At 36.9% G+C, this 23,962-nt stretch overlaps 1 protein-coding gene across 2 annotated transcripts in view; it reads left to right on the top strand.

Annotated features, from left to right (window-relative positions):
- SLC22A3 (solute carrier family 22 member 3) overlaps positions 1-23,962 on the top strand; it is a 120,472-nt gene that overhangs the window by 94,384 nt on the left and 2,126 nt on the right. For both annotated transcript variants that reach the window (XM_020986742.2, XM_020986741.2), the window contains exons 6-10: positions 4,523-4,620; positions 4,751-4,965; positions 10,622-10,730; positions 19,942-20,054; positions 22,865-22,964. In XM_020986742.2, coding sequence (XP_020842401.1) covers positions 4,523-4,620; positions 4,751-4,965; positions 10,622-10,730; positions 19,942-20,054; positions 22,865-22,964 — 635 coding nt within the window. The remainder of the gene's footprint in view (positions 1-4,522; positions 4,621-4,750; positions 4,966-10,621; positions 10,731-19,941; positions 20,055-22,864; positions 22,965-23,962) is intronic.

The raw sequence follows: 23,962 nt of genomic DNA, 5'->3' as shown, positions 1-23,962 counted from the left end.
CATCTTGTACTCCTATTCTTCTCTGGAATTCCTTATTAGTTATATGTCATAGGCTCCTCACAGCTAAAGCTTACTAAGCCTTTTCGAACATGCTGTATTTGTTTATGGTATGTAAATAAACCAAGGGTGTTTTCAGGCTTTCCGTAAACAATTCCCTGAAAGGTTGGCCCTCTCCATTGCCCTCAATGTGATGTTCATTTTTACTTCTTTGGAAGCAGTTGTATTTTATGTCTTGCTGCCATAGACTGTATATGGCAGTGAGACATAACTTATTAAAAAACAGCACCAACACAGCAACCACATGAGATTGCCTAAGCCTTTCAAAACATACCTTTTATGAGTTCATCCAAACTGTTAATTTATACTTAGTCTCGAAGATCTGTGGAGATTTGAAAAATGAAGAGTCGACCTTTCAGGAGAATAGCATCACTTTCAGAAGAATAGGTATGTTTTCTAAATCAAAGACCAGCTGGATTTGTTCTTTAAATATAACGGAACAGTAACTTGCCCTGGATCAACCAAAGTCATCTCTGTCTTGTGGACTTCTATTTATCTAACGTGTATATATATATATATGTATATATATACACACACATATATATGTATATATATATGTATATGTATACACACACATATATACACATATATGTATATATATGTGGTTATATAATATGTAATGATATATCTAAATATTATGTTTATATATATTTATCTAATGTATAGCTCCTCATCCCTTGAGGATGAAGACTGTCTTACGTATCTCTGTATGACTAAAGTTTATCTCAGTACTTTGCAAATAGTTAGAATTCAATAAATGTCTGTTGATGTTGACCAACACAAAAAATATCATCTATACTAACAAAACCAATTAGAGTATTTAAGCAATCATCTCATGCAATCCAAAAATGCTTCCCCACACTTATCTTGGTGACCCTATGGAAAATGTTCTGACTTGAATTTTCCACATGCTGTCTCCACTTAACTTGGCCAGGGTAGGTCTGATCTAAGAGTTTGGATGTTTTTCATTGTTCACTGAGGCCAACAGAAACACGTGTCAACACAATTGTGCTAAAAAGTTTGCAGTTCTCTCCATTAAATGGTATATCTCATGGTTCAATGAAAAGAACATTGGATTAGAATCCACGGGACTTACATGTGAATATCAGTTCTGCTACTTACTACCTGTGCAAACTTGGAATGTCACTTAATCTCTCTGTGCCTCTATTTTCTTATCTGTAAAATGGGAAGGTTGGACTGTATGATCTCTATAGGTATGATTCTAGGCCTGCCTCTCTCTCTCTCTCTCTCTCTCTCTCTCTCTCTCCTCTCTCTCTCTCTCTCTCTCTCCTCTCTACCCCAGCCCCCACCATGGGGCTTTTTTTTTTAAAGCAATGTCTGCTACCCAGCAGTTGTGGTCAAAATTCATTGTCTCAGTGTGGTACACACAGTAGGGAAAGCACTGAATTTGGAGGCAGAAGACCTGAGTTTAAATCCCACCTTGGTCACTTACTACTTGTGACTTTGGGCAAATTTGGAAAGCCACTTAACCTCTCTGACCTCCAATTTCCTCATTTTTAAAATAAAGATATTGAATTAGATAACTTCTTTTGAGGTCCCTTCCAATGCTAAATCTATTATCTTGTGATCTATTCATAGAATAATTCAATTATCCATAGATCTGACCAAGTAAAAGCCAGATCCAACCCAGTCAATAGTCAATAAATAACCAGTAAGCATTTATTTATTAATTAACTACTATGGGCCAGCATTGTGCTAAATGCTGGAGATACAAATACAAAAAGGAGAGATAGTCCCTGTCCTCAAAGAGCTTATAATCTAAAGGAAAAAGACAACAAACAAACAAGAAACTGAAAAGGAGATGGAAAGAGGTACCTGGAGGGCATAATGGAAAACACAAAGAAGACCAAAATACATGCAGCTAGGTGGAAACTGAGATATCAGTACAAAGTAGGAAGTTGCTTAATTATTATGTCAAGACAACTTATTGTAGACAATGTGAATAATTTAATCCAAAGATGTGTATATCTGGAAGAGTGCGATAACTGTTTTGCTTTGTGGGATGGAGGTGGAGACTGGGCCTGGCTATCTCACACAAGATAGATGTGTAGCTACTCACTGACCAATTTCACTATTGATTGGCGCAGAGGCTTTGACTGGCTCTGTTTCCAACCTGGACAGGTCTGCCCCTCTTTAGGCAGCCTTTTGGCTCCCCACACTAAGCACTGAACTTAGTGGAAACACCATATTGGTTGGTTTTAGCTCTACTGCAGCTCAGATCTACTGTAAGCTCAAGTGGTCCGACAGGCTTAGCTTCCTCCAGTGGCAGGGATCACAGGCCCACTATCTAATGGGTTTTGAATGAAAGGGGAATAGTTCATCAGTGTCTCCAGATTTCTGACAGATCAGGATTCTGGAATGAGAAACAGGAATTCTCAAGAATTGCTCAAATCCTAAGTTATTCTATATTTTCCCTAACATTTTATTGACATGTTTTAAAGCAACAATTGGCCATAATCATAAATGGTGAATCAGTTTTTTATAAAAGATTCAGAAATTGTCTGTAAAAATATACATAATGCCAAATGCATGGTTTATTATTATTATGAACCAATATTTTGTGTCAGTGATTTAAAGCATATCTGGCAATGAGCTGGCTGATTTCCTTTATCTTTCATAAAATATTTCCAACATTCTTCATACTCTTTATTCATTATTATGGATATCTAAAAAATTGTTTAAACAATATTGTTAAGATAATGAACATGGGTGCTGGGAGGATAGTGATGCTATCAAGAGAAATGGGAGAATTTAGAGGAGAGTGGGTTTGCAGGAATGTGAGTTGGGTTTTGAATATGTTAAGGGTCATGTGCCAATTGTGTATCAAGATGAAGACAAATGTCCAGCAGACATTGGTAATGTAGGACGGAGAGATTAGTGCTGGATTTATAAATTTGGGAATCATAGAGGTGATATTTGTACCATTGGGGGTTGATGATGTTTATGGTGGAGAAATGGAAAGAGAGAGAGGAAAAAAAAAGGAAGCAGGACATAACCTTGGAGAATGCCTGTGCTTGGTGAACTTAAAGAGGAGAAGGAGTGATCAAAGGAGAGTAAGAAGATATCATTCTAAGAGAAAGAAAACAAAAAAAATGTGTTGATGAATCATTTAAAAAACAAACATAAGTGAGCAAAAGAAAGTTCAGAATAGGACACAGACAACTCATTTAATCATGTTAAATTTGAAATATAAACAAACAAGTTACATGCAGTAGAGATTTGTTATTTCATATTGTCCTCTTTTTCTCTTCTTTGTGTATGGAAATATTCATGTTTGTTGATGCTTGTCAATTTCATAATAAAAGGGAAATTTTTCTTTTTTTTCTTTTTTCTTTTTTTTTGTGGGGGAGAGAGCTAAGCAATGGGGTTAAGTGACTTGCCCAGGGTCACACAGCTAGTAAGTGTTATGTGTCTGAGGTCAGACTTGAACTCAGGACCTCCTGACTCTAGGGCTGATGCTCTTTATGCTTCACCACCTAGCTGCCCCAAAAGGGAAATTTTTCAAAAAAAGTTATTGTAAAAACAAGAGGAGAATGAAAAGACAGTAATGACATGGAGACCAATGGTAGAGAGAGAATCTGAAAGAGAAGAGAGTAGACAGTATCAAAAGCTACAGAGAGGTCACATAGAATGAGGAGAGAGAAAAGACCATTGAATCTAGCATTTAGGAAATATTTTTAACCTGGGAAGAAGCTTCAGACAAGTGGTAGGATCAAAATTCAGAATGTTATGGGATTGAAACATGAGTAGATTCTTTTGGAGAAGGGGCAGTCTTTTTGTGTAAGGCTACTTTCCAACCCCAAGGGTAGATGGATCATAGTGATGCAAAAAACAAGGAGGAAGAAGAAAAAAAGGGGAAAAAGTGAGTGGGGATGACAATAAGGAAGTGGAGGCAAATCTTTTCACCTTTGTGGGCCACCTTTTACTCATCATTAGTTGAATTAGATGCTATTTCAAGTCCTTTCCAGATCTTTACCTTTGATTCAATCTATTGCTCTTAATTCCTGTCTTTGGTTTAACTTAACTATTTTTTTTTCCAAAAGAAGATACAATGTTGGGACCTACATACTTCAGTTATTTCTACATTCATCTTTCTAGTTTCAAGAGTGTAACGTATTCAGTTAACTGCAAATGGTAATTCTGCCACATTTCTTTCTCTATTCACTCATAGTTACTATGCATAGTAGTGCCAGGATTTCATTCTCAACAGAGCAATAACCCTTTCATTTGGTCCGTGTGTCATGGATAGAAGACTAAGTATGAAGTTAATAACTTTATTCCCAGTCTATAAAATAATATGCGACAGTTGGCTAAAGACCTTAGATAAGTATCATAGGGTCAACGACTCAGCTGCCTTGAATTTGGTTAATGACAAGTCTCTAGCTTCTACAATTGAGGCGTTTATTGCTCTGTACTACTTTCGAAATCTACTTTTTCCCTTTAGATCACTGTTACAGATGAGGAGGTTAGTAATCCATCCTTTTTAGATCTGGTGAGGACTCCCCAAATGAGGAAATGCACACTTATTCTAATGTTTGCTTGGTAAGTTCCAATTGCATTGAATTTTAAAAAGACTTAAGTGTGTTAATTTTACAAAGACCCCTTGCCTTTACCTCTGATTGAAGTTCATCACTTATTTGTCTCGCTCTGGTTTTTCTTGATGTTATTCCAGGTTCACAAGTGCAGTGGTTTACCAAGGACTTGTCATGCGCCTAGGAATTATAGGTGGAAACCTCTATATAGATTTTTTTATCTCAGGAGTTGTGGAATTGCCGGCAGCTCTCTTGATTTTACTAACAATTGAGCGTATGGGACGACGCCTTCCCTTTGCAGTGAGCAATATAGTAGCTGGAATTGCATGCCTTGTGACGGCATTCTTACCAGAAGGTAACTACTTTTCCAGAATTTATCAATGAACAGAATTCTTAGAAGCCTATGACAGAACAAGCAAATATTGGTAATGTAATAGTCCCTTTGGATTATAGGATCATAAATTTAGACCTGGAAGGGATTTTAGTGATTGTATAATCCAACCCCCTCATTTTACAGATGAGAGGACCCAGAGAGAGCCAATGTAGTAAGTAATCAAACATGGATTTGAACCCAGGTACTCTAATTTCAAATATAATATTCTTTCTGCTTGGCTATGTGATCAATGATTTCACTTGGCTTCACTGACTTAAAGTCTGCTAAGTATATGCTTATTGATAAAGAAATAGTTATTGTATATTAATCACCAACATTTAGTATTTGCAACTGAATCCTACTATTAGTTATGCTTAGCAGAGCTTGCTTCGAAATTCTTATAGGCATTGACTCACATTAAAACATTAGCCTAACAGAAGCTGGAAGAAAAGGTATCTTAAACCAAAAGAAATCTCTGCTCTAGGGAAAATAAGAGATTAATCATTGCCTTATTGTAGGGAAGGTGTGAATCCAATGAAATTACAAAGTAAGTTCAGTTCTGCTTTAGGTTCATGGAGTTTATGAAACAAGTACAAGTGCAACAGAAGAGCAGATGATGGACAACCAGGTGGCCAGGGTGCAACGGTGGAATGTGAAACATGAGTAGGGCCAACTAGATATAGCAGGCCACATGACGTAATCACCAATCAGGCCAAAACAGCTCCACAGAGGGCTCCAGCAATGAGAAACATAGTGGCAGGCAGGGCAAACATCAGGAGGGTCTAGATGGAATGGGATGGGATAATGTAACAGTGCTCTAAGTATTGAGTAGCCTCTTGACAGAGTCAGTTCCAAGAGTATCCTCAGAGGAACACTCATTAGCTAACTTTCACTCCAGTAAACCAAACATTTGTGGTCAAAAAAAGGTTCTAGACGCGTACAAAATATTTCTCTGCCTGTATTCTAGCCCCAAATTAGCCCTTATTCTTGAGTCCTGATTGAGATTTGAAAAATAAAGAATTCTGCTTATTTGTATTATTTTGTCATCTCAATCCCAATTTACTTAAGATAACTCTAAAACCAGCCAAATTTTTATATTACACTAATTTATTTCTACCTGGGAAAATTACCTTTCACTTTCAGAAAAATATCAGAAGCAAAATAAAATGTACATATTAGACATTTTCATTAACTTTAGTAAGATTATCCTGGTTTTTGGTTTGTTTGCTTATTTAATGGGGGGGGGTAAGGGGGAGAAAATCCAGACCTGTATCAGTGTTGAGAGATTCCCAAGGAGGAAACTCCTTTGGCTAATGCTGTGCACTTCTGTGATGTGCACTCTACCCAGCTTTCTTTCAGATCCAATTGCAGATAACACTTTCACATGGATTATAAAGCTGGGGTCATTTTCAATCCTACATTCATTTTAACAACAACAATAATAATATAGCTAGTATTTATGCCATGTTTTACATATATTATCCCCTTTGATCAATAATTTTCTAATAATTGAGGTGCCTGGACAAATTTCCATTTCTATCTGGATATCACACTCCTCTATTTTCTTCGAAGTAGCTTAATGCGGACACAGCAATCATTTTCACTCTGAGGGCTTTGAAGGTCCTATCCAATTTTAACATTCCATGTCTTAAGGTCTTTTCCATTTCTCTAAGACTCTACAATTCCATAATTACGAAATTCTCTGCAAAATGTGAAGCCAGTTATGAAAGTAAAAATTAAGGTGTGATATAAGGAAAAGAAATCTCCAAATAAATTCTTTGTGGAGGGGAGAAAAATCTCTCTAAATCTTTGAGAGCTAGGACTATCTCATTTTTTAATTTTTATATTCCTCATGCTAACATAGGGAACATCTATGGAGAACATACTAACCATTGTTTACTGACTTTGGGGGATTTGTTCATGCTTATTTGTGCGTGCTCACATGCAAGTTCATACATCTAAAACACGCACAGAATTTTGAGTCAGAAGGGATATACTGGCCACCTAGTCCAACTCATCCCTAAAAAGGAATTCCCACTATAACATACCAGACAAGTAGGCAACCAATGTTGCCTTAAGGACCTCCAATACTACTTCCCACTACTACAACCCACTACTTCCTAACATTTACCAGTTACTTCCAAAGAAATGACTTCACGGAATAAGATATTAAGATAGCTAAGACCATATGATCAGAATTGAAAGATTTTCTAGTCTACTCCTCTTCTCCCCCCCCCACCATTTTAAAGATGAGGAAAATAAGAACCAGAGGGAAAGTAACTTACCTAAAATTACACACGTATAAAGTGGCAGGGGTAGGATTTGAATTCAAGTCTTCTGAATCTGGCTTCTATCGCACCACAAACCAGGTGTTCTTGGGTTTTGATTTATTTTTAATCACAGATACAGCCTTAATCTTGCACCTATAATCTTGCACAATCTTGCCATTGTTCATTTCAACGGCAAATTAAGTTTATTTAGAGGAACAAAGAAAGAATTTAAGTATCAAACCTGGGTAGTAAAGTAATTTCCCCTTCAGCAGCTAGTCTCTTCACTCCTGGATGGCATGAAGCCAGCAGAGATTGTGAAATCTGGGCACGATGCAGGGAGCTTTGGCAACAATATCCACCCTTCATTATCCTGCACCTGGCTCTGGGCACCACCTGCTCATTGAAGGAATGGGTTGCACTAGCTTCCTTGTCCTCCTATCTGGCTTTAATGCAACAGTAGAGCATGAATAAGACACATGTTTACAACTATTCAGTGCTGGAACAGATGGCTGTCTAGCAAGCGTCAATTCTGTTCTCATATTCCTCTCTGTTTTCACTGTTAATGCAAGAGTTTATCTGGGGGGAACAGACATAGATAAATATTCAGTGAGTTTACACTGAAAGTATATGCCAATACTCAAAACCATTATCTTGAATTAAAGTAATCGGCTTTTCTCATTGTTCCTCCTAGCTAGATTGTTACTTTGTTTATTGACTTTCAAGACTTTCCCCCCTCATTTGCTGAATATTTACTAACTGAACGAACTTGAATTCACTGAGATAGATTCTCCCCTAATATTCATTCATTCATTCCTTCAGTGAGCATTTGTTAAACTCCTCCAATGTGCAAGGCACTATAAAATCATTGATCATACAAAAACAAAATGGCCCCTGCCTTAAGGAGCTTTGGTTGTATTTGAAGGACACAAAATGGATATAGATATGTAAATTAACAATCTATACAAAGCAAATACAAAATTATTTCAGAGAGAGGAGAATGCCTATTTCTTTGGTGGTGAGAAAGCCCATTTCTTTGCTAGTAAAATGCACTTCCCTGAATGCCTAATACTTTTTCAGATCTTAAAAGTTAACGTCCCAATGAATGAAGAAATTGAAATTTTCATTTCAAAACAAATGTATTTTGTGTTCTGTCATTTTTATTTCTTGTTGAAAACTACATGCCACAGGACATATTACTGTGCACTCAATCCTTTGTCTTTTTTACAAGCCACATTTAATAGGGCTTTACGACTGAAAAAGTATTTTCCTGCCAATCATTGCGTTGCATGCAAGTATTATTATCCATTTTATAGAATTATTGCATGTGTGCATTATATAATAATGATGAGTATACAATATATAATGGGTAATACATAGTAGCCATCTGAGCCATTTTGTGGCTGTGGCTCAGAAAACCTTGACCAGAGTCATAGAGCTAGTAAGTGGGGAAGGTGAGACTCGAACCCAAGGCTTCTGAGGCCATTTCCAATTGGCTTTCCACCATACCACACTGACTACTGATAGCAGCCGTATTTTTTTTCAGAGCACTTAGCAAATTTATGTTGCTCAACAAATGGGAAAGAGTAACAACAGCAGTACTTGTTAATAAATCATCAACACACATAAAAAGTTATTCCTCTAGACTGTTCTGTAAATATAGGATCATATAGAAGTAGCCAAAATGTTGAGAAAACTTTTATAGTTACAAGCTTCTGGGGGGGGGGTGCAGCTAGGTGGTAGAGTGGATAGAGCTCCAGCCTTGGAGTCAAATCTGACCTCAGACACTTGACACTTACTAGCTGTGTGACCCTGGGCAAGTCACTTAACCCCAATTACCTCACCAAAAATAAATAAATGAATGAATGAATAGAGAGATAGAGAGATAGAAAGAAAGACCACACTTCTGGAGGGCAGGCGATTTGTTGTATTTATCTAACCTGACGCACCTAACAACATCTAGCACAGTGCCCTGAACATACAAGTTACTTAGTAAACATTTCTTGAATGGATGGGTTACTTTGGGAGTGGAGGAAAAGGAGCATGATTTGCCAAAGCCATCCCAAAGAGTTTATTTCACACGATTTAACTGCCTACAGGGGTCCTCTAAGTGGTACTATAGTTCTTAGAGCACCAGGCCAGAGTCGAGAAGACTCATTTTCCTGAGTTCGAATTTTCTCTGATGTTTATTGGCTTTGTGACCCTGGGTAAGTCATCTAACCCAGTTTGCCGCAGTCTCTTCATCTGTAAAATGAACTGAGGAAGGAAATGGTATCTTTGCCAAGAAAACCCCAAATGGGGTCATGAAGAGACAGACCTGACCAAAAAACATCTGAACCAACTGCCTACACATTCTCCCTGCCTGAAATTCAATGAGTTAGCTGGTTGCTTTGTTTTTTAATTTTCTGGAACGTTTGGGGCAGTTTTTTGTTACTTATTCAAAATACAGAGTACCACCCCCCAAAAAAAGGATAAGGATATTTCTCTAGTGGCCTGAAAAGTTGCTTCATTGTGTGTGTATGTATATGGAGGTGGGGGGGGAGAGAGAGAGAGAGAGAGAGAGAGAGAGAGAGAGAGAGAGAGAGAGAGACAGACAGACAGACAGACAGACAGACAGACAGACAGACAGACAGAATATGAATGAATGTGAATATTATTTGGCTCATTTGACTTGACTTCATGGTAGGAATCTACCTGGCCTGCTGAGTGAAGATATTGGCACAGTGGGAAGAGTGCTGAATCTACAGTCATAAGACCAAATCCCAGCTGTGCCACGTCCTACCTGTATGACCTTGGGCAAATCACTTAACCTCTCTGAACCTCTCAGTTTCCTCATCTGTAAAATGAGGGGGTTGCACCAAATAGACTCTAAGGCTACTTTCAGCTCCAGTTTTTGTGAGACTGATCTTTCGAGGTGGTTTTTTAAAAAATGAAGGGAAAAGCAGAGCAGAAGAGGAAAGGGATAGGAGTGACAACAGCCAGGATGTTATTTTGAAGAGCCTATGTGAAGGACAACATGAATACCTTTAGGAACTGGAAAAGATTTAAGACATCTAAGACAGAACTTTGCCTTCTTTATTCTGCTGTTTTATCACAGCTCTGTTCTGCCATGTCACCTGTGGTGGGAAGGGGGCATTTATCCCATTAAGTCCATATATATATATACACACAGACACATATATGCATGTATGTATGTATATATACATATACACAATATACATTATACACACATTTACAGTGCACATTGGCTACTGTTTGATATATTATATGTACTTTGAGAACTACAGGGTTGTGCAAGGGACCAAGCAAATACATTTTATGGTTAACTAGTAATTACATTAAATCCCTAACATTTCTCTCTGTATTTTCAGGAATACCATGGTTGAGAACCACAGTAGCTACTATAGGAAGATTGGGAATTACCATGTCCTTTGAAATTGTTTATTTGGTAAATTCAGAATTATATCCAACAACCTTAAGGTAATTACAATGTGTAACTCCCAATTTCTCGTTTCTAATATTATGACTGAAATCTTTCAAATTGGACTTCAACCTTTTGAAAAAGGCTATTTAGCTCAGTAATTTGTTGGCCCATGCCTAGCTTCAGGGCAATACTCTCAAAGTACATAACCTCGAATTTGCCTATGACAAAGCTTATGTGGCCCACAGCCTTTGTTTCATCTGTTTCATACATGATGTCTTCGAAATGAATGATGGGAATATTTTCTGCCTAAGGGTTCTGGCACATAAGTTAGTTTATCAAGGGGTCCCATTCAGCTAAAGTTAAAGTTTTCTGGCATGGTTAGAGAATAGTCTGTTCATCATTGCAAATATTTATTCATCTCCATTTGTACTCATTTTGTCGTTAGATGTTAATTAAATACCTAAGCTAGGTTCCTGTCTGATGAGACTTAAGAGCACCATTTGTTACCTCAATTTCTATGTGTTGCAAGTGATGAGAAACAGATGGCTTTTGTGCTGTGTATTTTATGGGAGGATAGTTATAGATGGGAGGGATGTAACTTTTTACATTTTTTCTTGATGCATTAGCTTCCCAGTAAGGGACATCAACAGCTTTGAGTGGGAAGAAACAAGGGGCTGAACTGTGGCTATTCAGATAGATATCCTACATGCCAAATGACAGTGCACACTCAGTAAATACCTATTGCACAAATAATTTGGCAAAGAGATGGTCCACCCATCACAGAACACTAGACTATGGGTCAAAAAAATCTGGAGTTCTACCCTCAGCTCTTCCACTTACTGGGCTCCAGTTCTTGGGAAAGGCGTTTCAACTAGACGGCTTCGAAAGTCCTTTTGGGTTTTTACATTCTACAATTATCCCTGCTGCATCAAGGAAGTTACAGGCTTGGTGCTCCCTCGATCTCGAAAATCTATGTAAAATCTTTTGGCCTTCCCTTTATACCAGAGAAGTCTGAATTATTATGATATTAAAAGTTAAAATATGTTGATATTGTATAATATTATATATGTGTGTATGCACATAGTATGCATTTCTAAACTTTTTCTAGCCTTCACATGTCATCTACAGCTTCCACAAAACTCCCAAAAAATTCCCATTTAATTTCATATGCCTGCCCACGATGTATAGAAACCCCACTGGGGAAAGCTATGAAGTGGAAGGGATAACTGTTCTATTCTACCTTAGGCTAACCATTGTTTTCAATAATTAGCTTCCAGGGGGAATAGTATTCTTGTTCCCTCCATTAGCAGAACTCACAGTGTCTGGAAGTAGGAATAGAAACAACAAGAAAATAGGGGCTGTCAGCTTCTGGGAGGTGCCCAAAATCAGAAGGCATTCCCTTTGCTCAGAGCCAGTCCCTAGTGGAACTAACAAAGTGGTTCTTTCATAAGCCCTCTTCTACTCTCTAGCTTGCATATGAAATTGCTGAAACCACTGTTAAAGTGGAGTCTGCCTTGTAGGAGATGTTGGCATCACCATCAATCAAAACACTTTTACTGCATAAAGTTTCGAATTCACTTAGAAGTAGGAATTCATGATGCAATAAAAATTGGTCTTTCATCAAAGCAACAAAAAACATCAGCCTCGGGGGAGGGGAGACAGAAATTAGCTCTTTACAGAGCAAAATCATGGCGGAGGGATGAAGAGATGAAGAGCAGAGAAGGTGGTGGTGACTAAAGTTTAAAGTTATTATGAGTCAGAAATAACCTAAATAAAAGCAAGCCATCTCCATTATGGCACTGAAATATGTTATCGGCCAAGCTTGAAATGCTTAAAAGCCACCACATACGTTCAGAAATTCAAAATATCTCCTAATGTTAGTACAGTATTCTGAGTTTTAACCAGCTACATTCACTTCGTCTAAAATTAATTTGCCAAGAGGAGTATCAGTGTGGAGTACATGCATTTTTCCAAGTCTCCTTCCAGTATTGGTCAGTTTTATTTTTCCTAATGCAAAGCCAAGCTGCAGTTGCATAACATCCATGACCCATTTAAGACTTTCTCCTGTATGGAAAGACTGGAAAACATCATTGCACCCCAACCAAAGGAGAGTATGCATATTGCTCTCAAGAATAATATCATGGATATTTGAGTCTTTACCTAACCCAATCATACAAATAGTGAGAGAAGCACGTAGTGCTTGTGTGTTTGATTTGTGTTGAATCTGGATTTAGTTAATTCTCCACTAAGAATTTCAATCCAGAAAACAAGAGGGAAGTTGACGTATTCTTTTGGCAAGTAAGACTACACATTCATTTAAAATAGCCTAATCAAAGACTGGCTTTAATAATATAAGTGTAAGCATTTTAGAAAGCACAAAAGGACTATACAGATGTATGTTGTTATTACAGTCACATCTCACTACTTCAGAAGTCACTTATCTAAGATCCTCAATGAGTTGTAATGTAGTCAAGAACTTGAAGGAAAACAAAAATTTCTCTAAGCAACCTAAATAGTTATCACATAGTGCATACTCTTTACTCATAGAAAAACCCCTCAAGTCCTCACTCAAAGGCAACTTACCCTTATTTGAACTTTACATTGTTTTACTTTTATTTAGTTATAGGCATTGTCAATGTAAGAGAGACTGTATACTCCATAGCATTACATTTCTGCTCCTTACGTTTCTCCTTCTAGTATGGAGACATTAGCTATGGCTCAGCCCTAACGACTGAAAGAGACAGATGTCTATTTTTTTAAGTGACCTCTAAAGGAAGAAGACATAGTATATTAAAAGCACTGAAACACATAGTATATAAAAAGAACTGAAACTTCAGTTTGAAGTTTGGGGACATTTAGTGTAAATGTAAATTCCTCCATATAGCTCCATCGCCTTAGAGAAACAGCAATGGTGTAGTGGAAATAATCCATAATGATAGCTGACATATATATATAGTGCCTTTAAGTTTACAAAGTACTTTGCATGTGTTGTTTCATTTCATCCTTGCAACATGTCTGTTCAGTAGGTGCTATTATTATTCCCATTTGATAGATGAAGAGACTGAAAGGTTAGGAGAGATCAAGTGGCTGGCTTAGTTCCACACAGCCAAGTAAGTGCCCAAGGTAGGGTCTGAACTCAGGTCTTTCTGACTCCCAGGCTACTGCTCTATCCATCAAGCCACTTTCCTTCTTCTTAAAAGAGTCATGGGAGAGCTGAGTTTCCAGCTTCTAACACTAGTTGTGGTGCAGGAGAAAGAATGTTCTCTCTGGAGTGAGAGGATAGCTTGCGTGATCTTGTGCAGGTCTTGCCAAGGCTTCTTCAATTTACTTAGCTATATAATGAGGTTGTTAGACAAGATGATCCCTGAGATCTAGATCTAATTCTATAATCCTATGATGCACAATGGATAAAGTGCTGGACCTGGAATCAGGAAGACCTGAGTTTGAATCCGACTTTAGACACTTACTAGCCGTGTGACCCTGAGCAAGTCACATAACCTTTGTTTTTCTTGGTTTCCTCAACAGTAAAATGGGAATAATAATAGCACCTCACAAGGTTCTTGTGAGGATTAAATGAAGTAATACTTGTAAAAAGCATTTATCATAGCGCCTGGCACTTAGTGGGCACCATATAAATGCTTATTCTCTCCCTTTCTATCATCACGAGAAAGTAATTTTGGTTGTCTGAGCCTCAGTTTCCTCATCTGTAAAATGTGGCTTATAATTTCTTATAGTATCTAAGGGATTTAGTGAGGCTTAAATGAGATAAAGAATATAAAGTACTTTGTAAACTAAAATATCCATTATAAGTAAAAACTCTTATCATCATCACCACCACCATCATCGTCACTACCATCCCCACCATCGTCACATCATCATCATTATCAGAGGACAAAAGGGAATGTTGCACAGTCAATGAAGAGCGGGTTTTAGGATCAGGAAGATTGCAAGTCCCATTTCTGACATATACTGGCTATGTGACCATGGACAAGTCGCTTAATATCTTAATGCTCCCAATCAATCCTCTAAGACCAGAAGTTGCAAGACAGTTGCAGCTCTGCATTGGTAAAGAGAGTTCCTCACCAGGAGTTCCATACATAACACCAATGAAATCACAGGTTCGTTTCTTTTAAAAATCAGAGCACATAGCCATACTAGCAGAATTTTAAAAAAACAACACATAACAGAACATTAGACCTGCAAAGAACCTTAAATTCTGCTTTGTATCTTCTATCTATTACAAGAGGCTCTGAAGGATGTAGAGATAGGGAAGATAATAAGGCCTGTAGGACAAGCTTAGGACGCAGTGCCAGGGCGGATGGTAGTAAAGCCTGGTGGTCCTTTCTGTCATCAGGAGGAATGGAGTTGGTGACTGCTGTCATCCAAACTGTGTAAGCAGCCCATTCAGGTTTTGGGTAGTGGGGCTGAAGAAGGGGACCAAGGCACAAGTGGAGGAACAGAATGCCCCCTGGTGGTGATAATGGGGCTTCCCCCTTCCTGGGCATCCCAGATGGGTTCTAATGTTAAATGAGGTGTTACTATATCATTATGACTGAGTTGGCTTGTGATTTTTTTAGATCCAGCCTTTTCAGTTTATCTCTTTAGGAAATACTATCATACTGAACTATCAGTCTTATTTAAATTAAATGTTCCACCCTGTATTTATAACCTTTGGGTCTCAAGTTCTTTTCTGATGCTGAAGTATACTTTGAAATATAAATATTGCTACTTTTCCCTCCCTCCTCCTTCCAATCCCCCAAAAGGTTCAGACAGCTGTTTCTGACATTCCCTGTGCGGTTATTTAAGATTTAGTGACACATTGGGAACATATTAGTTTATTATTCCCAGCCCAGTCATCTCCTTGAGTTTGAAATCACACCTCTTCTTAGGGAAAAAGATACAGTGATGCAGGCTATAATCACTCCTCTCACCCCAATACTGTCAAGTAAAATAATGTGGCTTTTCTTTTAAGCACCAGTGTTTTTCAGACCTAGCTAAATAAATGTCAAATGATTTGAAATATGAATCAGGTTTGCCCTTAAATCTGAGTGTAAGCCAATCACTTGCTAAAGTGAATTTTAAAATGTATTCGAAATTTTCACAGACATAAAAATGTTGAGAATGTTATCCTCAGACATAGCAATAGTGACAATCTATTTCTGTAGAACTTTAAGGTTGACAAAGTACTTTTCTTACTACAACCCTATGAGATTGGAAGTAAAAGTTAAATTCTATTACCCCCACATCACATATAAGGAAACAGAAAACAGTGACCTGATCACATTGATGTCAGAGATGCAATTTAGACCCAGCTCTGCTGACTCCCAAATGCAGAATTCTTTCTCGTATATAGCATGGTAGAAAGTAGCTATATATCTTTTATACAGAAATAGGAACTAGACTTATGCTATCTTTTTAGTCCCAGACAGTTGTCTTACTGCTGGGTCATAAGCTGGAGAAAGTGAGTACATTTATGGATCAGTGCAAGTCTGTCCCTGCTACTGTAAAATTCTCAGTGCTCATGCCTTGCTTGCAATGAGCTAATAATAGCATCCTGATAACAGAAAGCACAGTCTCTCATATTGAACAGGGCAGTGAACCACAGAAAGGGTGTTCCATTCTTAGCAATGTTATCGTCTTTGCTACCATCACACTGATACATTCAGTTAATTGCAGAGTTTTAGGGTGGGCAAGGTCCTTTTGTCTCCATTTAGTCCAATCTATATCAAAAGCAAATCCTTAGTACCATATTCCTAATGAGTAGTCATCTAGCCTGTGCTTGAAGGTCTCCAATGAGGGGGAAGTCATTGCCTACGGATGCAGCCCATTCCAGTTTTGGCTAGCTCTAATTGTCAGGAAGCTTTTCCTTCCGTTAAACCTAACTGTGGCTCTTTAGAGCTTTTACCTTTTGCTCTTAGGTCTTCCTTCTGAGGTTAGACAGAATCTATCTAATCACTTTTCCAAATGACAGTTTTTCAGATATTTGTATTCTTGTAATCAGGTTCTGCAAGTCTTTTCTACAGGGTGAACATCCTTATTTACTTCAACCAACTCTTGTATGGCCTGGCTTTTCATCATTCTGATTACCCTCCTCTGGAAGTTCCCCAGAGTGTTACACTATCTGGGATGGAAGCATGCTGCTATGCAGCAGTGCTCAACCAGAGAACCAAGAACTGAAGGAATTGTGGCAAGGTGCTTGCCTCTGTAGGGGATTGAACCAGACCAGAAGGAAGGGACTTGCAATCCAAGAATCTACTTCTATCTCCTTAAGACCATTTAGGTCAGGGACTGAGGTTGATAAAAAGTGAATTCCCTAGTGTGGGAGGATGCTGAAGTCTAGCCCTCAGGGCATTGGCCCTAAAAGGGGAAGGAGTCAGAAAATGAGAAACAAGGAAATATGGGGGGGGGGAAATGAAATTTCCAATGATCTAAGGAAGAAGAAAATTCAGTTAAAAACCTATAAAGAAAGCAGATAAATCAACAGAGATAATATTAATAACAAAAGAGAAGATAGACTCCAGGACATCTACATGAGTCCAAACATCTCTGAATAAATATTGTAAGAAAAAGAATAATGAATCACCACCTGCTAAGAAACAAGGTCCTGTGAATTCCCAAGAGATCATAGAACCATAGCAAGATATTCCTGAATGATGCAAGAAAGAAATAAGAAGTGTGAGAGATTCTATAGCCTGTAAAGTAGAAATAATTGACAAAACAGAAAAACTTGATTCACAGTGGTACATCTCTCCAAAGAAATAAAAGAGAGAACAACTAATTGGGAATACAAACACATGGAATTGAAGAACAATCTGAAAGAAGTTTAAAAAGGAATAATATTAAAAGAAGTCATGATCTCTGTAAAAACAAAACAAATTGATCTTGAAGACAGAATGCATAAAGAGAATTAAGGATTATAAATCTTTAAGAAGATTACAAGAAGCAAAATAACCTGAACATCATAATACAAGAATACTGCCCAGAACTTCTGAATACCAAAAACAAAGTGCCAATTAAAAGAATCCACAGATCACCACCAGAAAAAATCCTATGCTTCATACTCTAAAACATGGTGTTTATATTTAAGAATTCTGATGGCAAACCCAAATACCGCAAGAAACCAAGAAAAAGTCTGTTAAATATCAATAAAAAGAAAAGTGAACAACATAAGATTATGCTTTGTTCCCAGCAGAAATAGCGGAAGGAAATGGAATATGTTCTGAAGATCAAAGGAGCTCAAGATGTAACTCATAGTGATATGTCCTGCAAACCTGAGCCTAACCATCAATGAAAAAAGCCAAATGTTGAATAAAAGAGAGGCATTTGAAGCATGCCAAAACTTTGCTGCAGAGAACTGAATACAATTATCCAACTGTGGTCTTACTAGGGCAGAATACAGTATGATCGTTACTTCCTTGCTCCTAGAAGTTATTCCTCTGAGTGTAGCCCAAGATTACCTTAATTTTTTTTTTGCTGCCATGTCACACTATTAACTGATATTAAGCTAGCAGTCCAGATTTTTTTTCTGATAAACTGGCTGTACTTATACCCCAAGACATAAGAATAAAGTTTTATACTTGCATTTATTGCTACAAATGTCATCTTGAAGCTTTCAAAATTTTTTTGCATTAGCACTGCTTTTAAATTTCACATGTTATGTGTAAGGTCATTGTCATCTCATTTGCTAACCAGATTGATGTATTGATACTTTAAAATTGCATTATATAAATTTAACCAACAAATCATGATTTCTTGATAAGAGTAGCATATTGGGCCAAATCCATGAAGATGAAACAATAACTTTCCTAAATCAGTTATTAAGCACTGTTACTTCTTAAGCTCTCTGTTACCTTTGGTATCAATAGATATAATAATAATCACAGACTAAGAGTTGGAAGGAACCTTAAAAATCATGTTCAACACCTTCATTTTACACGTGTGGAAACTGAGGCACAGAACTAGGGACCTGGGTTGGAATTCTGGATATACTATTTACTGTCTTTGTGACCTTGGTAAAGACAGGATTATACTAGTTCTACAGTTTCCCAGTCTAGTTTTCTTTATAATACATTAAAGTGTGTGTGTGTGTGTGTGTGTGTGTGTGTGTGTGTGTGTGTGTGTGTGTCCCCTAAAAGGGAACTAAGAGATCATCAGTTCAAGCCTCTCATCTCATATATGATGTCCCCAGAAGTGACTTTCCCACAGTCAGACACATGGTAAAAAGAGTCAGGATTCAAAGTCAAGTCCCCAGATATCAAATCCAGTCCTCTTTCATATGTGTGGATATATATATACACACATATATATATTTGTGTGTGTGTGTATATGTATATATATATATGTGTGTATATATATGTATGTATGTGTGTGTGTATACATATATATATAGACATATATATGTCTATATATATATATATATATAATATATATATATATATATATATATATATAGACATATGTATGTGTGTATGTGTATTGTGGTGCAGTAGATAAAGCTCCTGGTCTGGAGTCAGGAAGACTCATCTCCCCATGTTCAAATCCAGCCTCAGATACTTACTAGTTGTGTTACACTGGGTAAGTCACTTAACCCTGTTTGCTTCAGTTTCCTCATCTATAAAATGAGCTGGAGAAGGAGATGGCAAACCACTCTAGTATCTTTTCCAGGAAAACCCAAAGTAGGGCCACAAAGAGTCAGACACAATTGAAACAATTGAACAACAACAAAATTGTATGAGTACATTATTTAACTTATTTAGAAAGGGAGTTATCATTTGTAACTCAAAATAAAAGTGTTCAAATGCTATAGTTTTAAGAAAGCTAAAACTCTACAGTATGAAGGTGGTAAAATGTGAGAGTAGAATAATACCAGCAGGAAAAATATATGCCTTTTGTTAAAGAGTAGAACATGAGTACAATTAAGAACAGAAGAGATACAGCCATGAGCAAGTTGGCTTACATGGCAAGTACCTGACTTGTAATCTGTGGTGCTAATCAATAAGATTAATTTTAGTTAAGTCTCTTGATCTTTCTTGGCTTTAGTTACTTTATCTTTATAAGCTGCAAGCTAGCACTTGCCTTCCCACACATGACTGCTATCAGGATAAAACTAGATTAATTGGTATGAAAATATATTTCAGAATTTAAAGTGCTCTGTGAATATAAAGTAGTTCTTTGATTTTTATTACCAATACCATGCACTTTTCATTTTCTTGATTTTGCCAATGCCTTGATCATTAAAGAAAAAAATATATTTTTTTTTCTTTGTAGAAATTTTGGTGTTTCATTGTGCTCAGGATTATGTGATTTTGGTGGTATTGTAGCTCCATTCCTGCTGTTCCGGCTAGCAGCCATCTGGCTAGAACTACCTCTTATCATTTTTGGTGAGAATTTAGCATGTCTCTTTAAATATGGTAGTTTTCACTGGTGAGTTAACCTGATATAATGGATAGAGTGTTGAATTTGGACTCACAGAGATCTGCATTCAAATTTTGCCCATAATATTTTCTACTTGTGTGACCAAGGTCAAACCCTTTAAACCTTTTTGAGTTTCAGTTTCTGTGGGAATAAAAATAACTGTACTTCCTACCTCTTGGAGGATTGAATTAGACTATATGTAAAATGCTTTGCAAGCCTCCAAATGCCATTCAGATGTCAGCTTTTATTATTAATAGAACTCTAAATTGACTCTTACAATTGTTACTGGTGGCCTCCATTTAGTCTTCTGCCTTTGACCGTTCTATTTTTGAGGAGCAGCTATAACACAGTAAAATTTTGACCCATAAATGTAGTTCTCCTACAAGATTCTGTTTTATTTTTTAATTACTTATCTTTAAAAGATTTCTGAGGCAAAACCAAAGTGGAACTCCTGTAAAATGCTGGTGTGGGAGAACAGAACTGACACCTCTTTTTTAAAATAACATTTGATTTTTTCCCTAATTACGTGTTAAAACAATTTTTAACATTTTGAAAAATGTTTTGAGTTCCAAATCTTATCTCTCCTTCCCTTGTTCCCCTCCTCCCTCCCTGAAACTGTAAGCAATCTGATATAGGTTATATGTGTACAATCATGTAAAATGCTTACATATTAGTCATTTTGCACAAGAAAACTTGAAAAAATAAAAAATGTAAAAATCCATGCATATGTTTTCAAATCAAACTACATGAAATAGAAGATCTTAGTTTTATGTACAACTCCCCTTTTTATATGGAAATATTTGCATTTCCTGATGCTTATCAAGTTCATAATAAATCTCTCAGAAAAATTAAAATCAGGCATTTGCTGCCTTTACTTGTCATACCCAATCCTTGATCTCATGTCTGATTTGAGAGAAATATGTGAAAGTAAATAGTAAAGCCTGATCCAAGAGTAACGTGTCATTGTCATTCACCACCATGACTGAAACTGCTTTCTCAAAGACCAGAAATTATCCTCCAATCACCAGGTGCTATGGAGTTTTTTCAATCCTTATTGAAATCTATGCAGCATTTGACATTATTGACCATCGCTTACTTCTTCAAACTCTTATCCTTTGACTTCCTGGGGCTTACTATTCCAATTTTTTGTAATAAGCCCTCTTTGTCTTTAACCCATTGTCTCCTATCTTTCAAATGTAAGCACACTCCCAAAGTTCTATTATCAGTCCCTTTCTCTCTATATCTTCTTTCCCTTAGTAATTTATCCATACTCATAACTTCAACTATTGCTTCTATGCAGATAACTCCCAAGTCTTTATCTTCAGCTCTGTTCTCTCTCCCAAATTCTAATCTAGTTATTGTTTCCAGCTGCCTGATGTATATTTCCAAGTGACACCTCTTTATAGGATACATCTATATCATACCAGATTTGTGTCTGCCTAAGAAGATGTGACTTGATTTTGAGTATATAAAACAATCTATGTAAAAAGTGAGTCCCTTTTTATGGAGTTCTACTATAGTTATCTCTTACTTATTTGGTTTGCTGATAAATACAGTGAGCCAAAAAAAAATTAAGCACTTAACCATAGTCATAAATGTAGCCTGTCTTGGTTTCATCCATTCTCACAAACCCACTGTTGAAGAATGTGATAGAAATCTGAGAGTCAATAAGTATCTAGAAGTCATACAGGCCAAACTCCTGTCTAATAGAAATACCATTTCACAAAAATAATTTTAGGTGTTCATCTGGGCATCTGAACTCAAGTCAAGAATTCCATGAAAAATTCCTTCTAACCATTTTATTTTCCTACCAAAGGTCCATGTTAATTCTGGAGCCAAGGTGAAAAGGAGGATACCACTGATAACAATCCAGGATGCTGCCATTTATTAGCTATGTAATCTCGGTCAGGTTAATTTCTCTAAGCCTCAGTTTCCTAATCTATATGTAAATTTTTTTGTTCAGAACCAAAAGATCTAATAGAATTACAGGAATCTGGTTTTGACTAGATTCAATCTTGGATCTTATTATACAAACCACACTTGTAACCCTACCCATGGTTTCCCCTGGAAATATCAGAAGTTGGCTGATATCTGTTTTCACCAAAAGAAAGAGTCCTGAGCACCAATGTAATCCCCAAAGCTAACAAAATGTCAAAGATAGGACAGGTTCTAACCCAACAGGAAACCCTAAAGAACACTCACCCAAATCCTTCCTTCTCAGGTGGGCCTCTGTGTCTAAGCACTAGTTCTCTCCATGTTGCTTTATCTCTAATGTGGCACTTAGACACCAAGTCCAAAAGTATAGTACAGGTATATCAGTCATCTTTATGTGGTATTGGCACAGTGACCTTACCTTGTTAAGGAGACATCGGTTCCAGAACAAAATATCCATCAGTGGGAAATTTTACATCCTTTTTATAATGAGACCACATGAATACCAAAATAAAGCCCTAATCAATGGGGGCAACAAAGAACTATGGGATGTGCTTAAAAGTACCTGAAACATGTAGGTGGGAATAATAATGATCATTTTTGAGCATCAAATGAGAGAATGTAATATACTTTGAATTCTATATTCTTATATAAATACAATCATTTATTTCATTATTAGTTTCATAAATTACCTGGAGAACAGGCCTATGGAAAAATTTTGGTTGTTTCAGTTATTTGCAAATTTTGCTACTTCTTTCTAAAAATCTACCATTTTTGAGAACTGAAGATTAAGTCAAGCATGTCCAATCAGGGTACTTTAATGCCTTTCATTACGGTTCCTTAGGTATTCTTGCATCAATCTGTGGAGGGCTCGTCTTGCTCTTACCTGAAACAAAGGGTATTGCCTTACCTGAAACAGTGGAGGATGTAGAAAAGCTTGCCAGGTATTGTATTATCATGATTTACATGATAAGTATCTTCTGTGCGCATGAACATTCTTAAATTCATGGAAATTAAAAGCCTGGATCTCCTGGAGTTTGCATATCTGCAATTAGAAACACAAAGACCCAGGCAAAATCAACTATTGATGGTACGTCTTTTACTGTGTAAGTAAAAGAAGCATACTGAGAAATATAATCAGTACCATCATTTCCTAGATACATATCATCATTTTGCTTCACACCATTTGACTTTGAATTATATCATTTTATTTTTTGTTCATATTTTATCTCTCAGTATTAAAATAGTAACTATCTTTTAAAACTATAAACATTTTAAAAGTCAGAATTCACCTCCTTATTTTAGTTTGTCAGCATATATGTAATAAATTCTTTTTCTTCCTTGATAAGAGCCCCACATCGTCATCTTATTTGCATGACATTATTTTGGAACATAAAACCAATAAATAGTACGCAGGAAACAATATGTAAGAATCCAAGTCTAGCATGTCTTCAGGGTAAAGTCATCACCTCGCAACAAATAAAAATAATGCATATAAAGTACTTTGTAAACCTTAAAGCATCATGTAAGTGTGAGATGCTATTATTTTTATTATGAGCAGTTAGAAAGCAGCACCGAGTAGCTGCAATAATCAGAATGACAGTATCTCAAAATGATAAGGAAACTTTTAGAAGCCCTTCCTTCAAACTCCTTACTTGATAGGAATTACAGCTCTAGGAAATGGTCATCAAGCCTCTCCCTGTAGATCTATAGTTATGAAGGACCTGCTACTTTCCAGAGCAGCCCATTATATTTTACGACCTATCTAATTGTTAGGAAGTTTGTTTTTTCCCCTTACTGTGAGGGGAAAACTCTGGCTTTTTGCAGTTTCTACTCATTGTGGCTAATTCTGCCTCCATGGCTAACGCAAAATAGTTTAAATCTTTTTCCCATATCAAGGCACATATCATGCCCCTAGGTCTTCACTGCTCTAGCCTAAATA

This window comes from Phascolarctos cinereus, unplaced genomic scaffold (genome assembly GCF_003287225.1).
Source record: "Phascolarctos cinereus isolate Bilbo 61053 unplaced genomic scaffold, phaCin_HiC Scaffold_5;HRSCAF=322, whole genome shotgun sequence".
Classification (NCBI taxonomy): domain Eukaryota; kingdom Metazoa; phylum Chordata; class Mammalia; order Diprotodontia; family Phascolarctidae; genus Phascolarctos; species Phascolarctos cinereus.
This window is presented reverse-complemented; position numbering and strand designations above follow the sequence as displayed.